This window comes from Tachysurus vachellii, chromosome 17 (genome assembly GCF_030014155.1).
Source record: "Tachysurus vachellii isolate PV-2020 chromosome 17, HZAU_Pvac_v1, whole genome shotgun sequence".
NCBI lineage: Eukaryota > Metazoa > Chordata > Actinopteri > Siluriformes > Bagridae > Tachysurus > Tachysurus vachellii.
The window spans coordinates 15396781-15422704 of NC_083476.1; the positions used below are offsets into that span (position 1 = coordinate 15396781).

Genomic DNA, 25924 nt, shown 5'->3' on the forward strand with positions numbered 1-25924 from the left:
AGGCCAGGATATGCCGGAGCCAGAATGAGGCAGAAAGGTGAACAGAACACAGCTCGCAGTTAGAAGGACGAACACTCTGGCCTCTTCCTGAAGCTGCTCTTTTAGCTTATGGCATGGGGTTGTTGGCATGATGCCACATAAACAGCTGCTCAAGGAAGCAAAAGTGCCTTTATATATGTCTGTAAGAGTGTGTTTGTAATTATTCTGCATTGTTGGAAAGACTCAGAGACTAGGTGTGTGGTCTTAATCTGATTGGACGAGAGAGCATGCAGAGTGAATACTGATGTTGTCCTCAGTCAGTGCCTGTGACTGACCCTTAAACACACACAATCACTTAAATCCAGCAGGAATGGCCTTCCAAAGCATTCCTGTCCTTCACATTACTCCTTATATTTGTTTCCCAGATCATTCAGCTTATCAAGATTTTGGTGGTAACTGGCACTTTAAAACTGCAGTGTGCTTGTTAAATACAGCATTGTGGATTTAAATATTATAAAACAGGATGGTTATAAACGACTGGCAAAATAGGCACATATTATGTCTTTATTTTATATTTGCATGAATAAAGAGGGTGTCTTGGTTTGCTGCATGAACATTATTATGGATTATTCATTCTGGGGTTCTAACAGATATAAAGAGCACATCATAGTGTAATTAAAGAGATACTATTAGCCATATATAATGAGCAGCCACCAAAACATTATCAAGAGAATAAGAACTAAGTAGCATACTTCGCTTATTTATCATACCTGCTTGGACCCACAAAAACAAATTTGCAAGTGCACTGTGAAGCAAGTTTTCATTCTATAGGAAAGAAAGGACACAGAGCTATAGAATGGTGATATTCGTGTGGAATATCGTTGATGACTGCAGCAGGGTGGGAGCAGAGCCGGGGGGCAAGCGCAGGCAGCAGGCACGGGATAGAGAGCAAGAAGAAATGGAGGCAGGTCAGCCACGAAGCGTGCTGCTACTTAATTAAGCCCAGGCAACAGCTTGGCTAGATGGATCTGGTCATTCCCAGGGCAAAAGACATTAAAGAACCTTATAATCTCTTCTAGCACATGATCTACTTTTTGACTGTAATGCAAATAATACAGATATGACATTGCTTTTTTAATATCCCAGGTTTACTGTTGAAATGTCATTTATTTTTGCTATACTTACATACTCGAAGGTACGGCTTCAGTTATGTAGAAGAACTTGTGGGTTTCACTGAATTGTGAAAGAAGTCTGAACGTTAATGTTAAATTCATGCATTTCTGTTACAACTGGATAGAGAAACCTTGTCTGGGTCATTCAGACCTGAGCTACACTATGGCTTGTGGATACCAGAACATCACACTCAAATGTGCTTTTTGAATCCTATTCCAGATTTAGTCCTCCTTAGCTGTTACAGTATCCTCCACTATTCTGGGAAGTCTCTTTAGTAGATTTTGGAGTGTGGCTGTGGGGAATTGTGTACAGCCAGATTAGTCAGTCAGGAGTCCTGGGGTGGAATCGGACATTCTACTTAATCCCAAGAAGTCAGGGCTCGGTGCAGGCAATTTGAGATGTTTCACTCTAACCGTGGCAAACCATGTCTTCTTGGAGTTTTGTGCACAGGGGCATTGTCATGCTGGAACAGGTTTGGAAGCAAACTGTACATCTAATACATACACAGATATTTTATACAATTGTGTGCTTCCAATTTTAAGGCAATCGTTTGGGGAAGAACCACATATGGGTGTGATGGTCAAGTGTCCACAAACAGGTTGGCCATACAGTGTATGTAAATAGATGCTTCTGATTAGATGTACTTTCTTGTAAAGCGTTATGTGTGTTCAGACGAACACACGTAGTAATCACTTACGTCCTTTGCAGTTATTTATTTTTGAGCATGGTTTCTTTGTGAGGAAATGTCGTTCCTATTGGCTAGGCATATGGCACAGGACTTTTCCGAAGCCCCCCAAATAACCTGCATCTGTTATTACTTTTCACTGGGAGATAGTGCTTAACGGCAAGAATAATTGCACACTATCCTTCTCTTCCTAATACGGTGATTTGTATGCAGAACGACACCATGGGTGGTCGTGTTAGGCCGTTCTCTTCGACACAGCTTTACGGTTATGCACCGTTGGTGAATGGTAATCCTGTTGCCAGAAATCATGGCTGGCACTGGACTGCCTGAAATGACCCAGCATTTTATTATTGTTGCAGTTCTGTAAAACCCAAATTGACTAGAGTGATTACATTCATAATGTGCAATCATCATAGTAAGCTTGGAAAACTAAATTGTCATACTATTTCATTTATATTCCGTCAATTGAAATTTGATCGAGTGGGTATAATTACTTGAATGTACTAATCCAATTCTGCCAATGCACATTCTATGGATTACCTATGTCGACCCCCATTCAACACCAGCATCCGTTCAGCAACGAAACTCAAGGCTCATATGTAGCAAACCTCTCAGAGCCAGAGAGCTGATCAAGGATCACTTTTGACCACTCCTGGAAAATGATCCTGGATGAGCACTCTTACCCGATGGAAAAAGTTAGGAAAGGAAGCAAAAAGCAAAGCATGCTGGGATCACTCACACATGGCCGTACCAGACTGAGAATGTCTGCTCAAAGCCGCCGTCATAGCCTGGCTCCCATGAGACGTTGGCCGAGGTCGTCGAGACCGAAACATGGATGTTTTTGGGGGCGTGAGGGCTTGTGCCTGCGGGGAGTGAACACTGTGTCAAAACAGACTCTTAGAAACAGACACATCGGCAATAACACTGATGAAAGTTAAAAATGACTTCCCTGACTTATATGACAAAACTGAGAATATTTTTTTTGAGACAGATTATCTATCTCTCTATATACTGTATATATATGTATATATATATATATATATATATATATATATATATATATATATATATATATATGTCTCGTCGCTGTCGGGCGGAAACCTCGTATGTCCAAATTTGGTCAATTTCATATTTTTCCACATATCGATGCTATTGGTCAGTCCCCACGTGGGCCTGTTATTTTTACAAGTTATTAACCAATCTAAAGTCTTGAAAATAGCTTGAGCGCAAATCTCAGTCGCAACGAATCAACACGTCTTCTGAGGTAAATGTCTTCAAAACACTGGGCTCAAAGAAAAAAAAATCTTGACCCCCGCTAGTTCTGGTGCTCATCTGAGGACAGAAATTTAGCGCAAGACAATCCACTGCAACACGGACTAAACCCTGTGCACTGCAGATAAGGTACGGCGTTTTTTTAATTTTTTGAGATACGAGGATTCCGCCCGACAACGACGATATAATAGATAAGTGGCAAATTTAAGAGACAAGCTGGCCGAGTAAGCAGGTGTTAAACTCCAGCAAATTGCCAGGTTAAATACTGCCAGTCATGCTATTCAGAGTTCTCACCACAGTGCTCTATCTATTTGCATTTACAAGCACATTGTACCACCAACAAGACCACAGAGCAGCAGAGTGAAAGCCTGGCTCCTGCCCATGAAGTAACCTCAGCTTTGTGTAGTACTCCCTTCCAGACCCCCAAAAAACTCTCCCAGATCAGAGTAGACTGTTTGCAAACTTGTATACACTTTCAGCTAAAGTAAACACTTACTCATCTGCAATATTCAAATGAAAATGCTGTGCACCGCTGACCCGGCAAATTACTCCTGCCAGGAGGAGCAGTTTACAAACTGAACTTTTGGCTCCTCTAACAATGTGGATACAACAAACCCACCTTTAAAGAAAAAAAAAAAAACAGGCTGTACTCTACACAATCTTGATCATCACACAGGAAATGCAATGTTAGCCCACAGTGTACGTCATTTGCTTGAGTCACTGAATGTGCTGGCTCTTACCGATTACGAGGAGGCGCGTGCTGGCAGTGATGCTCGTGGCAACATTGGAAGCGACACACTCCCACTCCCCATGGTCCTCCTTGCTGAGAGATTTGAACTGTAAGCTGCCTCTTGGTAGGACGTTGTGCTTGCCCCTGCTGGGCTTCCCTACCTTTGCCAGAGAGAGAGAGATCAAGAAAGAGAGACAGAGAAAGAACAAGAATACAAGAGAAAAGTCAAGAAGGAGAAGAAAGGGAAAGGAAAGAAAAGGAGAAGGAGAACTGTTTCATCACATTGAATGAGTTACAATGTCATTTTGAGAGATCGGAGCAGAAATGGCCGAGATTGCTGCACTTGGAAAAATAAGATAACTTTCTTATTTTACAGACAACTTTCTGAAGGGACTTTTTGAACAGTGTTACCTTCCTCCATGTTATGTTGGGGAATGGGTCTCCTTCTGCCTCACAGGGGATGACAAGCTCTCTTCCTGCCTCCTGTCTGTACTCTCCGCCTGGAACCACCAGAAACTTAGGGGGATCCTACACATGAACAGAGAGTGCATTAGAGCAAAATCTGGGTTTTGGAAGGCATGCAAGTATACGGCAAGAGCCAAGAGACACCATTATTGTTTAGTGGATGATCGTGGTGGATCTAATCAGGTAATATCATGGGGTAAAAACCAGGTGAGTACCATAGAGCCACAAATGATTTAATGACACAGGGTTAAAATATTTTTAACTGGATGTATAGATAGTGACAACATAGTGCATAGATCAGGGACACAGATTAAGTCATGACAAATGTATGCAGATTAAGCTATGAATCAGGAATGCACACTGAGATATAGCACCAGGGTGCAGATGGAGAACTCACACAGACACACAGATCAAGTCAATGTCACAGATGCAAATTGAGTAATGACACTAGGGCACAGATGACATCCACAGTGCAGATTAGATAATAAACAAAGAATGTACTGGCACTACATGTTCTTGAAGTATGCGTGAATGGACATAGGTACGTATGTGAGTACCTTTAGCACCAAGGGGGCGGAAGGGGACTGTCCCATGGTACCCAGGGCGTTGTAAGGCACGCAGGCGTAGGTGCCAAGAGAGTCCTCTGTCACCTCAGCCACTCGAATGCTCCCATCCTCCATTTGGCTCCAGCCAGGATACTGAAACAGGAAGTGTAGATCCATTACTCCAAACACGTAAAGAAGTAACAAAAGAAGAGAGAGTTAATAAATGATTAAATATGCACATTTCAAAAATACAATAATAATATTCACATTCTCTGAATCAGCGGTGAATCATCCGCCTTTGAAAAAATGATACAGGAGATCCAGTACTAAACTCTGAGTCAGTTCCACTTCACACAGTGTGCTTGAAAAGTATCTAATTATTTCTAATGCCTGGTTCTACAATGTATGGCTTAGGTTGAGCAGAAAGCATAAAAATATTGCCTATGAGCTTTGAGGAAGCAAGTTCTGACTAACCTTCTCTATCCGGAGAGGCAGACCGTCTTTTTTCCACTTCACTGAAGTGACAGGTGGGTTGGCATCCACCGGGCAGCGGATGTACCCCGGCAGTCCGATGGCCACGTAAATGACGGGTGGCATGTTCACCACACGGGCAGGGTCTGGTAAATACATATATAGGTAGAGCAATAAAGTGAGAATGAGAAGGAAGTTTGCTTTACTATTGAGAGAAAGTTGGCTGTAAGCAGTCATTAAGCACTAAACCCCTGGTAGCTCTAATGGTGGGTTATTTGCTGTTGCCATTTATTGTGCTGGACAATTAACCAACATTAATTGTCCTGGATTTACACATTTGGAAGGTGCTTCTGGTAAAAAAAACAAAAAAAAAAAAATGAATCTTTATCTAAGAAGTTTTTATATTTCAAGTCAAAGGTACTGGTCCTGAAATGCGTCATTTGACATATGCTCTGATGATATCGCTAACACTACTATAGTACTGGTTTGAAATAAAAAGTGGAATTGTATTTTGATGAACACAGACAAGTAGAGCGAAAAAAAACAATGTGCAACATCCCAGTGAGTTTATAAGAAACACAGGCACTCTTGGAACACATCTCGACCAATCAAATTAGTGGACCAGAACTAACTGCTGTATAATGATAAAGAGACAAATGAATAACAAATTCCATCATGTTTTAAAACCAGTCATGCCTGATAGATTAGAAAGCAGATTACAGACTAGCAAACAAAGAGAAGTACAACAGAATCTCTTAAACTGTGTTGTGTTCTCACTCTCTCACTCACTCATTTTCTACCGCTTATCCGAACTACCTCGGGTCACGGGGAGCCTGTGCCTATCTCAGGCGTCATCGGGCATCAAGGCAGGATACACCCTGGACGGAGTGCCAAAACATCACAGGGCACACACACACACTCATTCACTCACACAATCACACACTACGGACAATTTTCCAGAGATGCCAATCAACCTACCATGCATGTCTTTGGACCGGGGGAGGAAACCGGAGTACCCGGAGGAAACCCCCGAGGCACGGGGAGAACATGCAAACTCCACACACACAAGGTGGAGGCGGGAATCGAACTCCTAACCCTGGAGGTGTTGTGTTTTATATCTAAAATATATTTTCGCTAATACAGTGCCTTTTTCAATCACAAAAACACTTTACAAAATCCGACAAGAAGCAATCACCACACACAAAATCACTGATCACTTCACAGGAGGAAATAAGACGAATTACACGGTGAATCAGAATACACAAACAGCTATGAAATTGAGCACTGAAAAGCACTGATAAAAAGAGAAATAGTACATAATAAGAATCCATTTCACATACATGAACATGATTAGGTAAAAGTTTAAGTGCTCATTAGTTCAATCTTGTAAGCTTCTTGAGGCAAGAAACTACTTGGTTTCAGATTTTCATACTGATCTGATCATTTTACACACAATCCCATTGCCACACATCAGATATAAATGTTAACTTTTGAAAAAGTTTATTACAGAATTATACACGTAATCACCAAGTTCACTTTATTTCTTGTCTTATTCGCGTTGGTTGCGATACTAACTATGCAAGTCAGTAAGCTAACAACCAAAATGGAGAACTTGCGATAGATTATGTTATGTTTCAGAAAATGAGCATTGTCTAGTTATTGTTCTGAACATATTGTTCTGTGGTTCTACAGAAAGTAATCAGACAGATCACCACATCACTGCTTACATCTTCCCTGTTTTTCTAGTTCCTAATGTCAAGAAGTGCCTCAAATGGAATGATAGATTTAAAAAAAATCTGATTTGATCTCATTTTCACATGAAATCTGATTTGTTTGGTCAACCTGACCGGTAGGTGCAGAGTTCTGGAGGTCTTTTATCAGAAATTTTAAATATGGTTAGAAAAAGAAATTGCAGATATGGCACACAAATTAGACTTCATGACTTGATGTGGCCAATGTAGCTCAAATTCTCATTTAATATGATTTTTTTCTGTCACTTACAAACACTGGTGGCAAATGAAATATAATGGAAAAAAAGAATTGAGTAACATTTATCAGCAATGTAACTGGTTGTACCACATGAAGTTCTCACTGCCTTTCAGTTCACACCTCCCAACACCCTAGTGAATCTCGCTGGTGTGAATACTTTGAAGAACTCCACTGATCCATCCTTATTCTTGGCAAAGTGCCTGGCTCTATTCTTAGCAGATGTGGAAGACGGGGGGTGGAAGAGTGAAAAGAAGGAGAAGCCAGAATAAACAGTACACAGGGAGAAAATAAGAGAGGAGAGGAATAAGACGTTGAGGAATATAAGTGTGGGCTAAATGTAGCAGCCAGTGTGGAGTGCAGTGCTGCCAGTCGTCTATTGGGGTCGCCAGCACCCACGCTGTTACTGCTGCCAAGCGTCTGCAGGTGACGTCACTGCAGAGAAGAGGGTTTCCACATAGGATGATGTCACCCCTATCCACATCTCCCCCTCCTGTCTCTTTTTCTACTTCTCTCTCCACATGTGCATGGTGTCCACACTGCTGGCATCTGAGACAGGTTTGGCGTGGTTGGTCTGAGCTGACGAAGACCGGACAACCCAAAAGACAGATGGATATGAAGATTGGTGAAGATAAACCTGGGCTCATCATTAAAGTGTCACTCGCTGCAGAACACATCTCCGTTTTTTTAAAGCTACATGGGATTCTCCACAAAAAAAAAACCTTAAGGTGCTTCTACCAGCTGTTTAGGTTTTCAATAAGATGACCAGGAGGGAGCTGTTGCTAACGCTAAAGAAATCTATGCTATTGGATTGATGATTAGCCTTTTAAGCATGAAAGATTGAGGGAGGATGAGCTCTGGGCAGAGTGTGCTCCCTCTCGCTCTCATTCTCGGCCTCAGCTCAGCTAAACTATGATGTAATCCCTTTTCACTCTCTCTCTCTCTTTCCAAACCAACACAAGCCAATCTCACACTGGAGACTGAAGTTCAAAATGTCTGTTGCCTTGGATACCAGTCACCACCAATAGCATGTCTCTTCTGGACATTTCCAGTGCTCGCTTGTCCAACTAGTCACCACGCCATCTCTGCAAAAGCTTCAGGCACAAAAGCTTCCTGCAGTGATTGACCAAATCACGGAATTCCTCTACACATGTCCATCAGTGTGGCGCACATGAGCCATGACTGACTGGTCGCCTGGCTTATAGACTCAAGGTCACTGTTTCAAATCAAGCCCAGGCTCCAGGGAATGAAAGAGTCATTCCAATCTGCAGGCTGCAAATAGAAAGTGGTGGGCTGTAGCAAAAAGGCCAGTGTGGGGACAATGACAGGGGTAACCTCTGTGCAGCTGCTACACAGTGTACATAAGAGCTAATCAAGCGGTGGCTCAAAAATGGTCCCAAATGACTAACGAACTGCTGCCAATTAATATAATAAGCAAAAAAATATGCTAAAACATCTGAACATTCAGCATATGACATTCAAAAATGGTTAGCAAAATGGCTTTTCTCCTTCATGTAGACTTTCATATGGAGTCAGTGATTATGGACAATTGTTTGGCAGGCTGTAAAGATGACATCAGTCACGTGCAGCTTGTGATCAAATACTGTTACTGTTAGATATTTAGAACTGTACGACTGCATAGAGGTTCCTTTGCGGATGAATATAAATGTATAATAATAACAAATGCGTCTGAGCAATGTGGCTGGCGTGACTCACATTGCACTGTCAGGTATGCTGACGCAGTGGGGGGCCGACCAAGGCTATTACTGGGGCTGCAAGTGTACTTCCCAGCATCCTCTGGCTTCACCTGGGCAATGATGAGGGAGCCATCAATCAGAATGCTCACTCTGCGCTTCAGATCGCTGGAGAAAGAAAGAGAAAAATGACAAAAACATTCAGTAAAATTGCCATTGCTGTGCTGGAAAATACACTCATGTCAATCAAAAACTCAAAACAAATCAGCCAAAACACGATTGATATCCAGTGTTTATTTCTATTAAAACGTTTATATAATGGAATCTTTCTACTGCATCTTTATATGCTTGTTTCAATCCACACTATTAAAGTCTCGTGATCATTTGTTTCTAAAAGTAATGGTTTTGCAATACTTAATTAATGTCGATTAATGTTTTTTAACTGCAGCTCTGACCATAGTTCCATTAATCACAGGTTTCAATGAATACACTCTTTTCAATATGTTCATTTCTACAGTAACATCTAACACAGGGACTTGGATGGTGAACACTCCATGTAAACACATCTTAAAAATATGTCATCGTGTATAAGGTGAAGTTTTCTGTGAGACGTATATTTAGTGTTTATTATATGGGTCATTGATTTGTAACAGTCAGAGGTACGGCTGTGGGATGTGGTAGCTCAGTGGATAAGGTGTTGGACTACTGATCGGAAGGTCATTGGTTTGAATCCCAGGTCCACCAAGTTGCCACTGCAGGGCCCCTGAGCAAGGCTCTTAACCCTCAATTGCTCAGGTGTATAAACTGAAATAAAAAAAAATGTAAGTCACTCTGGATAAGAGTGTCTGCTAAATGCTGTAAATGTAACTTCAAGTGGTTCTGCAGTGACGAGACAATCTGCAGGTTTTATTTCCATATCTTTGTAAATCATTATTTACATTACATGCAGTCATTTTAAAGATGATGGACTTTTTAAAGATTGCTGTGGTAGAAGATAATTAAAACGAATGGCTTAATCACACAAACAACGCTTGATTGTTTTCCAGTAACCTCGTGTGTGATACTAAATTAACCTTGGCCAAAAAAAAAACAAGACAATAAAATAATAATAAAACTGTTATCTACACTGGCTACCCACAAAACACTACAATGTTTATCTTTATTTTATTGATTCCAGTAAGTCATTCTGTGTCCTGAATCATTTTGGTAAGACTCTGTGACAGTACTTTAAGAACTGGAAGAAGTTTGAAGAAGATATTTCCTGTACTTCGGGCGATATTTTGGATGAAACAGACTCATTGTTATCTATATTATTCTCCCAGATATGATATAGTACAATATAAGTACACTATGTTCCATGATTCTTTAAAACCTTTTGATTTTCTAATCTTTTTTTTTTTAAACCAATCCTAGAAGCACCAGCTGGGAAATCCTGAAAGGAGGTGCTGGGAAATCTAAAACAGACAGCTGAGTGAGCTTTATTCATGCTTCAGCTTTCTGTCACTCTTCTGCACTGTGCTTCCCGCAGAGCAACAAAAAGGCATAAAATCCTTTTTTGTATGGCATATATTGTACAGGCTGGCCATGCATGAGGGAGTTTAGGATAGCTCCATGCTACACTACTTATAATCAGTGCTAGTGAAGCACATAATGACACAAGCTCTATGCTGTCAAGAGGTGCAAGAAGAAGGGATTTCAGGATGTCAGAGTACTGAGCAATCTCACTCTCAGACAGAGATCAGACTGGTCAATAAAGATCAGCCAAGAACATAAATGAGCTCAGACTGGTATCACACCTGGATCACTCTCTACTCAAGTTGTAAATCAGAGCAAGCTCAGACTGAGATCAAACCCAGAGCAGTGCTTATATGTCCTTTAATTCTGTTTTAATAGAAAAATGACTGTGATTCAGAATAGAAGCTATCGTTATCGTAGTGATTTGTGAATAGCCATCAATAAAACTTTTTTTTTTCTGTTTGCAGAAAGACATCTTATATATAATAATATATAATATTTTTCTCTAATATTTTTTTTTAATGGACAGATGTTTGACACAAGTTTGATTTCCAAACATTCTCAAGATGTGGACAAGTCAATGCACATGATAATGACACATACTGTAATTAAGTGTAACAGCCAAACTGTCTGTGTCTGCAGAACATTTCCTAATTCTTCATTTCCTTAAGGGTTAAAAGAAATCCAGCCCTATGTACATTCTCAGCATCTGGAAAACTGAGAGATGTCAGCTTATGAGAAGTGGAATTTTAGGAGTGTGTTGCTCCTAGAATTCCACTTTTGTGTGGGATGTCAAAGGGATGAAAAAGATAGCATATACTATCACTTGCTATATAAATGATAATGTCATACAGCCTTAATTAATAGAAACTTGTGATTTCCTTCTCAGCCAGATTTACCATCCCCTTCTGACCAATCAGATCTGAGAATTCAACTCAACTTGTATTAATGCATATATCTACTGTATATAAAGATATTCTGAGATATTTTCCTGGATCTGTGGAAATCTGAATTAATCAATCGATATTGTACAGTACTACATGTAGCTATAACAAATGATTTAAATTAACGTGTGCAAGTGAAAACCATCTACATCTAAATCTGCCCTGTGAAACAGAATATGGTTTAATGGATATTTTTATCCTTGTGAAAAACCTGCAAGTAGGCAGTCTTTACTAAACCAAGCAGATCAAATATCAGCTGACATTTAAGTATTCAGTAGTGCGCTGTCTAGACTATGATAAGTGTGACTCTACAAATAAATGTGTGAGGAATTCAGGAAGCTTGTGTGATCTTGAAGCAAATACCAGATACACTGCTGCATGTGTACAATGTGATGATGATCCAGAAACTCCATCAGCCATGCTTCAGTTGTGTTTGTGGTGTCATGGAGCTACTTATAAGTGGTAAATTTGACTTTCCAAATTACATGTCACAAGATTTTACGTTGGAAGTCTAACATAATTCTTGTTATAAGATGTGTATGTGTGATTGCCTGGGGGAAACCCAGTGGATGTCTGTGGTGGTGAGGTGCTGAGTGTTAGGGAGAAAAGACGAGTTGAACCGGTGCCACAGGTAGATCATGATGATTCTCACCTGTATCTTATTATTGTGAGTCTATTTATTTGTGTCTTTTTGTTCTTTTAGGGACCAGAGAGAGAGAGATAGAGAGAGAGAGAGAGAGAGAGAAAGAAAGAAATATGTTTCTGCTTCAGCGAGCTTGTGAACGACACACACTTCCACATACATACACATGCCCAGAAGCGTGGACTTGAACCTGACGGAGCGAATGTTGCGAGTCTAGGAAAGACCTGTTTACTGTGTTATGTTGTTTTGTAAAGTTTTTGTAAAGTGCGCTGAAAAGCATAGACCGAAAGTCCTTGAAATTTATTCAAGCATACTTCCACAACTGCTCAACACGGCTCAAAGTCTAAGGTACATTAACGCAATATTTTACAGAAATCTTAACCCCAATGTTTAAATAACTTTATATTAATTCTTTCTTACTGTGGTATTTTTATGTTTATTGTACACTTTACGTGTTGTGCTGCATTGCTGCATCCTCATTGTTGCTCTTGTGTTGCGGCTGTTGTGACACCAAATTTCCCATTGGGGATTAATAAAGTCCTCTACTCTACTCTGCTCTACTGTAAGAAACGTGAGCCTGGAGCTTAGTTCAAATTCCTCTTGGATCCTGGTTTTTAGGGCCTCTGTAGACTGCCCCGGGGTGTAGAACCAGGGTATAGAGGAAGACTTGCAGCTTTTGCTTCAACAGCATCAAGTTTACACTCATTAGTGTGAGTGTCTTGCAAGCTCTGTCAAGCAGTATCACTCTCTCGCTCTCTCTCTCTCAAACAGGTACACAAAAAAGGTAGACTTGCAGTAAGAAGTTACAGAGAGAATCATCACACACTACAGGTTGGTTTGTCCTGCCCTGACAAAGTCACTGTGGCTCAATTCTGAGAAACAAATTCTGGTATATTTAAATATTTATTATATTCTTGACAAAAAACAAGAATATGTGCTATAGCAAAACAAACATGTGTAACCAATTCATCAGTCAGATAACGGGCTGTAAAGATGTTCACAATGCTTCTGCATCACAGTAAGAACTAGAACGTACATTTCCTGAAGAAAATGTGAATGGTGCACGTGGAAAATCCCGGAGGCTAGTCAAGACGAGCATGTGATGTCATCTGTATACTCTTGAGGAAGTTTTCCTCATTGTGCTGAGTGTTTTGATATGTCACATGTCCATGTTGTGCTAATTTTTTATTTTCACATGACATCACGTGACATCACGTGACGTCATCAAATTACACATGAAGAAGTTCCCCTCATTGTTCTGAGTGTTTTGATATGTCACATGTCCATGTTGTAAAAAGTTTTTTGATTTTGCATATTTTGAGGGCTGGGCTGCGGCACAACCGGAAGGCCAGTCGGTACACCAATTTAAAAGTTTGTTTAAAGTATCACCCTAAAGGAGCTGGCCGAGTTTGGTGTAGATAGTTCGAAAGCTTGCCGAGTTATAAACCTCCAAAGTCATTCATGGGTCTAGGACAAAAGCTACGTGCCGAAGTTTTTTCCAGCACAATAGTAATAATGTTGCTTTGCAAGCACCATTAATTAAGTCTTTAAATGTAATTTCCTTTTTTTTTTTTTTTTTTTGAAGGAATCAAAAATTATAATTGCTAGAAATTCAAAAGTGGTAGTGATACAGTATGTCCATCAGAGAAACATAGTTCAGCTCACAAAAACCTGCAGTATTCACAATTATACATAATAGACTTAAAATGTCAGTTTCACCATCTAAAGGGTTTTCCCAGGCTGCCACAGATAATTAACCAGATGACAACCTGGTAATAAAAAAGTCCAAACATTAAACCAGATTATACCTACAACTAAACATTTTACATCTTTAACATTTCCACAATAAATGCATTTGATTAGCCAAGACATGTTTGGTTTTAGCTTTAGTTTTGCAATGCATTTAATGGATTTTACATATACTGTATCTGCATGAAAATGCACTTAATTCATCAGTAAGATGTCAAGGATTTGTGTTTTGGAGGTTTAGGATACAGTATGACCAGAAAGGACCAAAACACCAGATCTATCTGGGATATCATTTTCCCCCTTAGTGCAACTTGCTAAATTGTACTATTGTAATTTCGTATGACTGATTACACATGCTAATTATGTTAAATTATTTAGTATGAGATTATTATTATTAAAAGCTACACTTGGATTCTGTGCAAATCTAAAGAAACCTCAGGCATCCAACAGGTCTTGGCTTACTGACTACATCTGGAACATGCTGTGTAAATGTGTAGCATACATTCATGCTGCCAGGAATCCTGAAGCCTGAATGAGGATGATCATAGTGTACAGAGAGCGAAGTCTCCCCACAGCACAGCACAACAGCAGTGAGATGTGATACAGTAATGAACCCGATCATAACTTTACTTCTTGAAGAAGACATTATCTTCCTCCCAGAACCAGGTGTACGTCATGTTGCCAGGATACGCCTCGGCCTGGCAGGTGAAGAATGCATCCTGGGATATGTTCACGGTTATGTTCTCGGGAGGGGAGACGATAAATGGAGGTCCTGCAAGCCGAAATGAGAGACAGAACAGGTTTAGTTCAGATTTATTCCAGTTCATCCAAGGATGGAAAGCTATCATGCTGATAAGTTATGAGCTTCTAATCTTTGCTGAATGCAGCTGTGTAATGTTAAACCATAAAATCTTTCAAGAATCGAGGTATAGTGCGATACACTAAAGGTATGCTGTCCTTTTCAGTCAAGAATAAAGATACATTTACACAGTAAATATACTGCATAAGACTGGTGATTTATAAGCCTTCTCGCCTGTGAGAGCAATATGACCCCATTACCTATGAGCATAATACGTATAGGCAGCTGAGACAAGCAGATTTACTGTCCAAGCTATTCGGTTTTTATTCCTAGCTCCCCAGTAACCATGAAGGTTTCAGTGCCTCCTGCACAAACTGAAAAACCTCCAGCAACGCATGCGCACCCGTTTTTCTTTTTTACATACTGACAATTACTGTCTCCACTGGAAGCCCATTAGAAGAAGAAATAGAGCTTAGATACTGATTAAATTGTCTTTTATAATGCCCAATTACAATGACAGCTACACATACTTTATATGCGCATAATTAAATGCAAAACATTAAAATAAAAGAAAAATTAATAAATAAAAATCTGACCAAAAAATCTAAAATATGTAAAGATTAAATCTAAAATATGACCACATGTCAGGAGAACATCTGGGTTTGTAGGTCAACTCGCTCATTTCATGTTAAAACTAAGCCATCTGGATATAAAGTTTTATTATAGAAGAGAAAAGTATGCATTTTTATTACAAGCATCACCCCAGGAACAGAAACCGGCTCGAAAGGACACGGATAACAAGAAGACTCAGAGTCATTCAATTTCAATATCTTTACTGCAAGTTTGTTTGTCCCATGTGTGTGGCTTAGTGCTCACCCCAGTGTACCTTTTGTAAACTTATATAATGTGGCATGTCCTCCCTTCTGTTAGCAATACAGATACAGAGCTTACCAGGATATGCAAACAAACTGGCGCTTCAGCAAAAAATCTGCTTACACCAGCTTGCAGAAACACAAACATATGAACTCATGCCACACATTCACTGTGTGCATTAAACCAACACAATATAATATAATAATGCTAATGCGAGTGACCCCTTTCAATACAAGAGCATTACAGTCACCTCCAGTTCAGTCTAGCATTCAGTGTGAACCTTCCTTTTCATTCATTTTTTCCCTCATGAATTGCATGCTGAATGGGTTATGTAAGCCACAGAGTGAATGAGTCTCCACTCTCAGACATCTCTCCAGCTGAACCCTTTCTTGGCTTTATGTGTAATGTGCTTAGGCTAGTCTATCCTGTCTGCTCTGCATGCGCTGAAATCCCACAGGAAAACGGCTGGCTAATTGCTGCATCTCTGCAACTTTTCTTCACTGGTCTTTTCTTTGTATTATCACTCACTTTGTATTGCACTTGCTTAGTTCTCCCTGGGCTTTGGTTCATGTGCCATTTAGATTTTTGTTACTGATTGTATTTAGGTGTACTGTGTTTGATTCTTATACCCTCTGTCTATCACTCTTCTTTACAAAATCTTGTCAGATAGGTCTGTCTGAGTCTTGATGTCCATGTTCTCACTTTCTGTTGGCTTCAACCCATGTCAGTGTGTTTGACCTACTAATATAGAAATGCCTCTGATTGATCCTTGATCCTTGTCTACTTGTTATCTAAGCTCATTGAGATCTCTGACTATGCACACACACACACACACACACACACACACACACACACACACACACACACACCTCTGCTAATTCCACAAAGATCTCTGAGGGAAAACCTCTAAACTCATGTACATGTATTCCCCGGATAAAGCTGGTACGTTGGTTAAGTTTCTAAAATTGGTTAAGTCTAAAAAACTTTGTTTGTGGTCTTGAGCATGAACAAAATCAAGACTTCACTGTAAGGTTTAAGCCAAAGATGTAGCATATGTGTAACTCTGCACGGAATAATTGCCATTTTCTATATACGTATCATAGATACCCCTGGTAGATACATACTGAGATTTTATTTCTTGTAAAAGAGGTCAGTCTCACTCTAGACCCAAATAGCCGTAGTTTTACAGCTTTACTGCATTAGCATCACTGAGTAGTACATTTTTTCTGACAGATGGTATTTAAAGATATTAAATCATGTTCCTATACATGAACGTGCTAAGGGAATGATCTGAGGTCAAGCTGTACTACCTTGGACGAGTAGGCGTGTGGTGTGGACAGCCTCTCCCTGTACACTGTAGGCCCTGCACGTGTATGCTCCTCTGTCCTGCCGGCTGATGGACAACACCGTCAGACTGCCATCGCTCACCTGTTGAAACAGAGGATGTGTCAATGATGTGACTCAATAATTAATGACACAACTTTCCAGAGTATTAATAAAAATAATAATAATAATAAGGCAAAGAATTTGAGTAACTTTAAGTAATTAACATTCAACAATATTTTGGATCGATCATATGAACGGTTGCTTTAAGGATCCTTTCTTCAGGATTATAGTTACAAGCACACCGTAAACTAAACATATGTTAAACTGTCTGTCAGGAATAGGAATGAGTAGGAATGCATGAATGCTCTGTTATCTTGGTCTAAAAAAAAGTACCAGTATACATTAAATACATTATACACAATTCCACATGTCAGTGAAACATGTAGTAAAGGGAATTAGCCAAAAACATAAAGTATTTGTTATTACATCATGACTCAAAAAGAGAGCAAAAGAGGCAGGGGCAACGCAAGAGAGATCAAATAAACCAGGCCACTCCACCAGGGAGTTAAAGATCAATGTGCTCCTGTTCTCTCTCATACACCCACAGATACGCCATTCCTATTTTATTACAGTCCCCTCAAGCTGTTACCAGCACCAATGTAGAAGAGCTTTGTGACTATCAAAGCACCTTCCACTGTAGTAAAGTCCAGTGCTTTCCACTGTAGAAGCTGAATTGGTCCCAGGACTGGTCCCTGAAGGACTCCTGCACTTCTCCCAATATCCAGAACATAAAGAGAAGGCTTATCACCATGACCTTCCCTCTCTGGAGTAAAATTTGTTATACAACAATTACGTTTACAGGAGAATTAATAAAGCATGTCTTTTGAGATTCTCGGTAACTAACACATCAGGGAGATTCCACCAGCATTATTGAATACATTACATTACATTAACGGCATTTGTCAGATGCCCTTATCCAGAGCGACTTACATTTTTTTAACAACTGAGCAAGTGAGCATTAAGGGAGTTGCTCAGGATCCCAGCAGGGGCAAATTTGTTGACCTGGGACTCAAACTCACAACCTTCCATTCGGTAGTTAACCACTAGGCTACCATGTCCCACCAATTTGGTACCAATACCAAAGGTCTCTATTGTTCCTATTGTCTCTTGTTATTGTTCCTGATGGAAATTATATTTAAATGACGACTTAATACTATAGCAGCTGCTTGATGGTTCACATGCTTCTTAGAAACCTCACCCACTGGCCAAAGGCAGGAAAGGTTTAGTTTACATTCGGTTTCAAGCCTTCATATTACATTTATGTGGTATACAATATCAATTAAACAATAAAATAGCACAGATAAGATTATATTTTAGAGAGTGATACGTGAATGAGTCACATCTGATTCATGAAAATAATATATTCTGTGTGATTTGATAGCAAATGATGAATCATCTTCAGCTGCGTGAATGTTGAATGCAAACTAGTTCATTATTTACATATCATATGCATACAACACACCCCAAACTACATCTAATTTACATGAAACACACCATAAGTGTAAATAAAGGGCAAAAAAACTTTTCCAAAAAACCTGAAATAAAATAAAATCAACTGTTAACACAGGTTTGGCAGAGGAAAAGGTATGTTTTATGATCAGAGGAAATTTCAATGGTTTTCTTTTGTAATCTTTTTTTTATTGACTTTAATGGTATTGTTATTATTAAATAATACTAATTATTATTCCATTTATTTCTTTATATAATAAAATGCTTTGAGGTGAAAATCAGCAGTGAACTGAATTGTTTTCCAACCTCACCGACTGGCCGTTTAATCAGTATTGTATGCTCTGCCTGACTATATGGGTGGCCTCCAGTTTCTCGTGCCAGTAGGTAGACTGGCCAGTCTCTAAATTGTCCCTATGTGTGAATGAGGGTGCATATGTGTTTGTGGTTGCTTGCGATGAACTGGCATCCAGTCCAGGGTCTATTTCTGGCTAGTGATCCTGAGCCTTTAAATCCACTGCAACTCTGACCAAAATAATGCAGGTCAGGGTTTAAATCTAGACATTGTTTGAATTCAACAGCAATGTGATAAATAAAGTGAAACAATCTGTTTTATATATTTCTGTTGACTAATGTAACTGCATTGATGAGATACACTAGCTTTAGGCATTTTGTTTAATAAATGCAGCAAAGCATTAACAAACATAAGTATTATAATTTTAAAGCCTGACATACTGTATAGAATGCATGTAGCTCCGTAAATGCATTTTAAGCTTGGCTACCATGTGAAAGTTGCGGATATCAGTACCAGTCACTCTCACTAACATACTGTACAGTACAGATGAACCAGTACAAATGTATACTTTGGAATGAACAGATAACATACATTATGATACAACTACAGATTCAAATAGCAGATGCACTACTGTTTTTCTAATGCATTGCACAACTACATAAACATGAGCAGCTGTGCAATGCATGTAGTGTTAATTCATCCTTAGTAATTGCATGGTCAAGGAATATATATGAGCAAGTGAGTTCCATATAGTAATTGAGTAGATAGGTTGGGGAACTGAACAAAATTCACATTTTTTCCTCAGAGATTAATTTCAACCCCTCAATAATTCACACTGTTTCTTGAGCATAGTTTCTTAATTAAACCATCTCCACTTCAGGTTTAAATCCAAATACAGATTTGGATATTTGACGCACTGAACCGCTAAAGATATTTAAACATTAATATACACACTATTTTGTCAGAGCAAACATACATAGGCACAGATTCATTCCTCACGTTCAACAGTTTAGCTCAGTTCAGGAATTTCGGTTTTATTTGTACAGCAATAGAAATGGTCACAAAGCAGCTTTAGAGCAATATGCATATAAATGAAAAATGACACTGATAAAAACAATGAGAAGTAAAGTTATGTCCATGAGGTGTTTTGCATCTATAAATAGTTAGCACACATATCTGAATAATTATCTATGCTAATAAGTATGTTCATGGTTTGTGTCATACAGGTAAAGAAAGTAATGCTGATACCAAAACTAGTCCTTCTCTTATTTCTCAACATTCAAGGTAATAAGTTTATCTGTTTATCTATAACCTGTTTTTTTCTCAGATTTCAACTCTTAAGCACAACCTGCAAAGGCATCAATCCTGGTCTAATATCAGCATAAAAGGATGGCATTTTACCATCAGTGAGCCTCCCTCTCAGGACTCATTATGTTTTTTCTCCTTTTTGCCACATAATCGTGTAACAACACTTAGATAAAAAGACCCCGAGGGCCACTTTGGGGTTGCCCTCTGTAGGAAAGACGAGGAGGCAGATTAGTTTAAATCCCTGCCTGAGATATGAGAAACCCTGACATCTTGGGAAAAACTTTAGCTTGCCATTGTGTGCCCAGTTCTGACAAACAGTCAAAAAAAACAACAACAAAGTAACCAAGATGCCAAAAACGAAGCCAGGAAACCAAGAGGCCATAAAAAATTTAAGCAAAGAAAGATTTTAAACTGACTTTCCACTTTTGGATGCTGAAAGCTGTTTTTGGCCTGTAATATATCTATTCCTTTATTTAGTTATTAGGTTATTTATTGTATTAGTATTATGTAGTCATTTTCCTAGATTTTTTTAAATATATCCCTTCATAATATATCCCTAATCGTACAGGCTTCCATAGTGAAGCTTTTTATATTTTGGTCTAAAACAAAAATTGTTGTATTGATAAGGTTAAGGCATAATTATTTGTGATTTTATTGCTTCCGAATGATAAACAGTTCACAGAAAATAAACATTTCATCTATCAATGCCTTGTTGCTCTAGAAACATTGCAACTAAAGTGTCTGAATGATCAGAACATGCAGATGACTAGCTGATTTGATCATTTTAGTGATTCAGCTAACTGCTGAAACCTCACAGGAGTATTAACCCAAGTCAAACACCACTACAGGATATTACAAAAAAAATGCTCAGGGGTTACAAACACGGAAACATGTGATGCACTGGCAGTTAGTGTGACCTGCCAATACCTCTTCAGGAAATCAAGCTTGGTAATGTAATTAGCTGTTGTCAGTACAGTGCTCCAGTACTGACAATCTGGAACTGTGACATCATTTACCTTCTGGTAATCCATGCAGAATCAACACTCGTGATGAATAAATTACTGAGTTACTGGGCCATTTATTTTATTCCCATATGTATATTTTTATCATATGTAGTTCTTTGTAGGAGTTATCATTATGGTGACATTATGTACTTAAAGTCATTCGATAAAGATTATCACCATTACTATTAATTGTAATTGAATAATAAACGGTTCGTAGATGTGAGAGTGCAAAATATTTTCTTTAAACTTCGAAGACTATGAGTTGGCTGCTTCAACACATGACGATAGTCTGAAGCAGCTGGGAGCTGGGTGAATGCATGTAAGGCATCACACTCTCTCACACACACACACACACATACACACACACACACACTCACACACACACACTCTCACACACACACACTCACACACACACACACACTCACACACACTCTCACACACACACACACACACTCTCACACACTCACACACACTCTCACACACTCACTCACACACTCACACAGGCACACACACACTCACACACTCTCACACACACACTCACACACACACACACACACACACACACACACACACACAGGCAAGAACATAGATAAGTACAGCCCATTTATTCAAAACAGCAGAAATCTGCGACACAGTAATTACTCTAATTAACCAGATGGAGACATCTGGCTAGACTACAGCAGACCCAACAACACACTACACTACACACACACACACTGACATGAGCCTAAAGCCTGGCATGATTTATAGTCCAATAGAGCTGTACCAGTCACAAATGCACATCATAAAACAATTCTTTGGACAAGATAAGGTCACTGGTCTTAATGTGATGTTCTCACTGGCAGCCAATTTAGTGCTAAGATCAAAGACAACTGATGAAAAGGTTCTCAGTCAGAAAGTTTTGTTTTTGGATCCTATTGTGTGACTGCCTTTATGACAGTCATATAAAATCCACCAAAAGGAGGGGAAAAATACTAGACTTTAAAATGAATTAATATAAAATACTCACGTTTATTCATGTAATGTTACGAGCGTACCTGCCTTCATGCATTCCCAGAAAAATAATGGACAGAAACTGGACATTACATCAGTTTATACAACCAGATCATGTTGGTTGATGATGTAGGCAGAATAACGTCGTTTTCATTTTGTATACTCATATTGTATAATCTGTCACATAACATGCATAACACTTGTTATGTGTTACATAAAGTAGTCTGTTACTGATTTCAGCCAAGATTTAATGATCTCTAATACTGAAGAAATTTCTTACCTAACCATCTCAGTGCTGCTTGTATATACTGTAGTCTGACAATCATCTGGACCATTTAAAGCCACTAAAACAGATCAATTCTACTGGTCATTCAAAAAAAAGCAGAGCATTTACTCATTCCAATATGGGCAAGGAGGTAAAATGAGATTAACCCAATAAGATCTCAGGATATTTATATGAATGTCTGACTGATGGATATCTTTATAGGTTTGACTGATATGCTGCATCTTCACTTTTTCTGATGAAGTTAAAGGGAGATCAAGCAACATGGGATGAACCGATCGGGGTTAGTTATATGTTTCTTGTTCTCCCCATGCTTTTTGTTTCATTGTAGTTGTTTGCAGTCCCAGCTCCTGATCCAGATAAATGATACTCATTCTGCTCCTACAAGATTAAAGTTCCAGTGACTTTGCTGTTCTATGTTAGCACACCATGGTAGTAAAATACATGGAGGAAATCTAGAAGAGGGAGATTTATTTAGGCTCAGCGCACTGCACAGCTGCATTTTACACACAAGCATGTCCCTCAGGAAATGTATTTTTAGTAAGAAAGCATCTGCTTTCTGATCAGATGGGTGGTTTTATATATGTTCTATAGCTAGCTTGGGTGGATTTCATGCTAGCTTAGTGAATTACATGTATACAAGCGTCGGGGAAGGGAGCATGGTGTACAAGTGAGGGGAGGGGTTGAATGTTGTCTTAGTGATTGGCACATTTGCCTTGCACCTCAGGGGTTGGGGGTTTTATTCACACATCTGCCCTGTGTCCATGGAATTTACATGTTCTCCATGTGCTCCAGTGGTCTCCCTCCAGGTACTCTGGATTTCCCAGTCCAAAGATGTGTTGTAGGCTCATTGTCATTGTCTAAATTATCTGTAGTGTGAATGTATGTGTGAGATTGTGCCCTGTGATGAATTGGAACCATGTCCATAATGTCCCCCACCTTGTGCCATAAATCTCTTTTACACATCCACACTTATTCCTTCAGATAATGTAGGTTAGAAACACTGTCAAGAATACACTTTTAAGCAAAGCTAATAATTACGCTTTAATTTAAACTCCAGTAAATTTGTTTGCAGTCTTTGTCACTGATTCACATTAAATTAATACAAATCTAGTATTATAAAACAGTGTGTGTATCTTTGCAGAACATCTTTTACATCTACAGCCTATTGAGGAAATTATAGATTCAATAATAAAAATATCCAACCTTTCTGTCTCTCCATCTTCTCTATTAATATGATCTGAGTTTCTTTCTCCATCAGCTAAATTCTGGCTGTCACTCAAACTAACAAGCTATGCATGGCAACACGCCTCTCATCAAAACCTCATCCTTCATCGGTTGTTTAGCGTTTAGTCTTAAAGAAAAAAAGCCTGTTGCTCCCATTTTCTAGCCAGAATTCAGCTTTGAGTATGAAAACATCATTGATCATTGTGCTGCTGCAAACCAAACACCATATAAAATGAGAGACTGCACCGTGCATTACTCTGACATTCTCTTTGCTGAGTCTACAGTATCTATAAACAGATGCCTTACATTTAGCATGCCATTAGTGCCACCGCTGCATTCCTATTAAGGGTATATGAGTGTGCAGTCCACCGTTCTCACAGTGTATGCAGAAACAAAGCCACATTTAGCTTCTCTAAAAAGAAATGGGCTGTACTTCACCCCAGGTTTAAAAAAATATATATATAAAAATAACCGACCATGCAACGCTACTGCCTCAGTCAATGTTACTGAATTTATAGTCCTAGATGTAAGAGTGGAATAGTTATCTAAGCTAATTAAATTTTTTTCATTTTGTTTTAAACTTGTATACCAACGATATTCAGGTAAAACTGTAACGTGCCAGTGACAAAAATTTCCTTGCTTACTGGTCCAGATAAGCAACTAACATGCTTAGTTTACATACCTGTTAGTGATAACTTTAGTGATAGTGATAGTTTAATGCTGACAGTTCAGGTGAAAGCGGTTATATTTTGTTCAGTATTGGTTTGGGTTTTATGAAGCATGTAACAGAAGAATCTGGTTTGAATGTAAAGTAGGGAGAATAAACATATACAGCACATTCTCTCTCTGTTCATCTTTAAACATTCTGCTTCAGCTATCCATTTAAAAACGCCAATATCAGATCACAAATCAAACTAAAGAGGGAAAATAAAATAAAAAAATCTATGAATAAATGTCAGTTTATTAATGTAGATAGTCTCTGATCCAATGAGCTTCTAAAAGCTAAGTAGCATATGTGTGATTAGATAAGCAGAAACAAAAGCCCTGATGTTTTTTCTCTCAAATCTCAAATCGCTCAACTACAGACAATGTTTTCACATGTTTATCTGGTCTGCTACAGTATTTTCCAAACGTATGTAGATACCTGACAAATTTTGCCCTTATATGATTGTGCAACATCCAATTCCAAAGTTGTTCTCCCTTTGCTATTATGGCATCTGGCTTTTCACCAGATTTTGCTTCCACCATCTTTGACAACCTTATACTAAACAAACACTATACTATACTAAAATTCCAAACCTCATAGCTAATTATGCCTCATACAATTCTATCTATTCAGTTTAAACTATTTTCCCCATTCACCCTCTATAACCTGTGCTGCATTCAACTGCTATCAAAATTATAGTTAAAAAGATCCCGATCTAAAAGTTGCACATTCACTGAAAATGAAATAAAAACAGAAAGTGTCTGAAACAAACTTGGTACCAGAGTTTCTGTAATACACAATCAATTCACAAGCCATGAGGCAATCCAAAATCAGTTGCTATATACAGCTAAAAGTGGAAACCACATTGAAACTCAGACCATTAAGCTAAAATGCTAACAAACACACGTTTGTGGAACAAACCAATGACCGCACAGGGTTAGCACATCTAACCTAATAGCCTGACTGAATCATGTGACATATTGTACGGGATTGAGGCAAAACTACGAGATATGTGACAGGAGTAACACCACAAACAAGGCAGAAAGGCAGAGCATAAGCCAGAACAAGTGCATAAGAAATGGAGAGAGAGAAAAAGAGAATAAGGCAGAGGCTGACATTGAAAGTGGTGGAAAACAGCTTTAAATCTGTCACTTCCAATTTCAGCACCTATCACAGGCTGCAAGAGTGGCAGCTGGAGTGGAGACTCTACAGGGACGTGTGTCAATCAAAGGACCACATCAAAGTGACTGTTCATAGGGACAGCCGCTAGAGGACTAGTGACTCTGCTGAAACAACTCCAATTGTAGGAGCTCATCTGATCAATATGTATCTGTCTGAAAAAAAAAAGACAGCTGACATGGAACACAGAGAAAGAGTTAGCAGTTAGAAATTGCTTAGACAATGTGCAGTGACACATCTGCGCCCTTGTCTGTGGATACACACACACACTCACACACAACACACGCACACACACACACACTCACTCACTGTGATGTGTTCTCTTCACTCTGAATCAAGTATTACACTCAGCAGGAGTTTTCCATCTCACAGGGTCACAGAGCATGAAGCTATGAAGCTGTAGACTATGATAGAGAGCTTAGCACATGTCCATCTGTCTAAGCGAGAGTAAAAAGGGTTTCGTGTCACTTTCAGTTTTGCAAGAAGCCACACACACTCAGCCCTGACAGAACATTCATGGCTCAATTAAATCAACATGACAGTATAGCATGGTGTATGTTTCAGCGTTTGAGTG

The 25924-nt window shown here is 39.1% G+C and overlaps 1 protein-coding gene across 3 annotated transcripts in view; it reads right to left on the minus strand.

Moving 5' to 3' along the window:
- igsf9bb (immunoglobulin superfamily, member 9Bb) overlaps positions 1-25924 on the minus strand; it is a 97476-nt gene that overhangs the window by 27075 nt on the left and 44477 nt on the right. For all 3 annotated transcript variants that reach the window (XR_009649797.1, XM_060891423.1, XM_060891424.1), the window contains exons 5-12: positions 16834-16951; positions 14482-14623; positions 9023-9168; positions 5324-5466; positions 4862-5002; positions 4251-4367; positions 3850-4000; positions 2589-2700 (exon numbers count right to left, since the gene is read on the minus strand). Coding sequence is in view for 2 of the 3 variants with exons in the window: in XM_060891423.1 (XP_060747406.1) it covers positions 2589-2700; positions 3850-4000; positions 4251-4367; positions 4862-5002; positions 5324-5466; positions 9023-9168; positions 14482-14623; positions 16834-16951 (1070 nt within the window). In the remaining variant the exon portion in view is untranslated. The remainder of the gene's footprint in view (positions 1-2588; positions 2701-3849; positions 4001-4250; positions 4368-4861; positions 5003-5323; positions 5467-9022; positions 9169-14481; positions 14624-16833; positions 16952-25924) is intronic.